Source organism: Olea europaea, unplaced genomic scaffold (assembly GCF_002742605.1).
Source record: "Olea europaea var. sylvestris unplaced genomic scaffold, O_europaea_v1 scaffold42238, whole genome shotgun sequence".
NCBI lineage: Eukaryota > Viridiplantae > Streptophyta > Magnoliopsida > Lamiales > Oleaceae > Olea > Olea europaea.
In genome coordinates, this window is record NW_019262063.1 from 1 (window position 1) to 1,009 (window position 1,009).

General features: G+C 34.5%; 1 protein-coding gene across 1 annotated transcript; it reads left to right on the forward strand.

Moving 5' to 3' along the window:
* Window positions 1–154: 154 nt before the first annotated feature.
* On the forward strand, window positions 155–573 carry LOC111387740. The gene has a single exon (XM_023012323.1). The coding sequence runs from the start codon at window positions 199–201 to the stop codon at window positions 571–573; it is 375 nt and encodes a 124-aa protein (XP_022868091.1). The 5' UTR covers window positions 155–198.
* Window positions 574–1,009: the final 436 nt, after the last annotated feature.

Sequence of the window (1,009 nt, forward strand, 5' to 3'; positions counted from 1 at the left end):
AGATCCCCTATCCATTGGGATGAAGTCGGGGAAAACAGAATTTTGGGTCCAGAAATCATTGAGCGAACAGTTGAGGCAGTGGAGAATATTAGGGCAAGAATAAAGACAGCGCAAGATCGACAGAAAAGCTATGTTGACAGTAGAAGAAAGGATTTAGAATTTCAAATAGGTGACAAAGTCTTTCTAAAGGTAGCACCAATGAAGGGTGTATTGAGATTTGGAAAGAAAGGGAAGTTGAGACCATGGTTCGTCGGACCTTTCGAAATTCTTGAAAGGATTGGTAGTTTGGCTTACAGACTTGCCTTGCCACCTGAACTAGCAGCAGTGCATAATGTGTTCCATGTTTCGATGCTCAGAAAATATGTTCATGATCCCAATCATGTGGTAAGTTATCAGACATTGGATGTACAAAAAGATCTATCATATGAAGAAATTCCGACGGTAATTTTGGAAAGAAAGGTACATCAACTCAGGAAGAGAGGAGTTCCACTGGTTAAAGTACAATGGCGAAATCATGGACGAGAGGAATCAACTTGGGAGAAAGAAGAAGAGCTTAGAACCAAGTATCCATAACTTTTCGATTAACCAAGGTAAATTTTCGAGGACGAAAATATTTAAGGAGGGGAGATTATAATATCCTGAAATTTTATAGAATATAATTAAATTTTATTTATGCTATATTTTTAATGTTTTGAAAGTTTAGGGACTAAAGTGTATATAAAGTAAACTTTAATAATATTTAGATTAAAATATAAATATTGACGGGACGATGATAAGTATACGGATATTGGGCTCGTTGGATAGATAATAATTAAAGATGCATTTCAGACTCGAGAAAAAATTAATTTTGGTTAGTCGAGCCCAAGTTATCGAAGCCGGAAGATATAACATTAAAATATTATTTTTATTACTTTTGTTTGGAAGAAATCACGTGGAGAGAGAAAGATGAAAGTTGTGGAGATATTTTATTTTTTTATTATAATTTATGGTTTTGAATTGTTATGGCAGG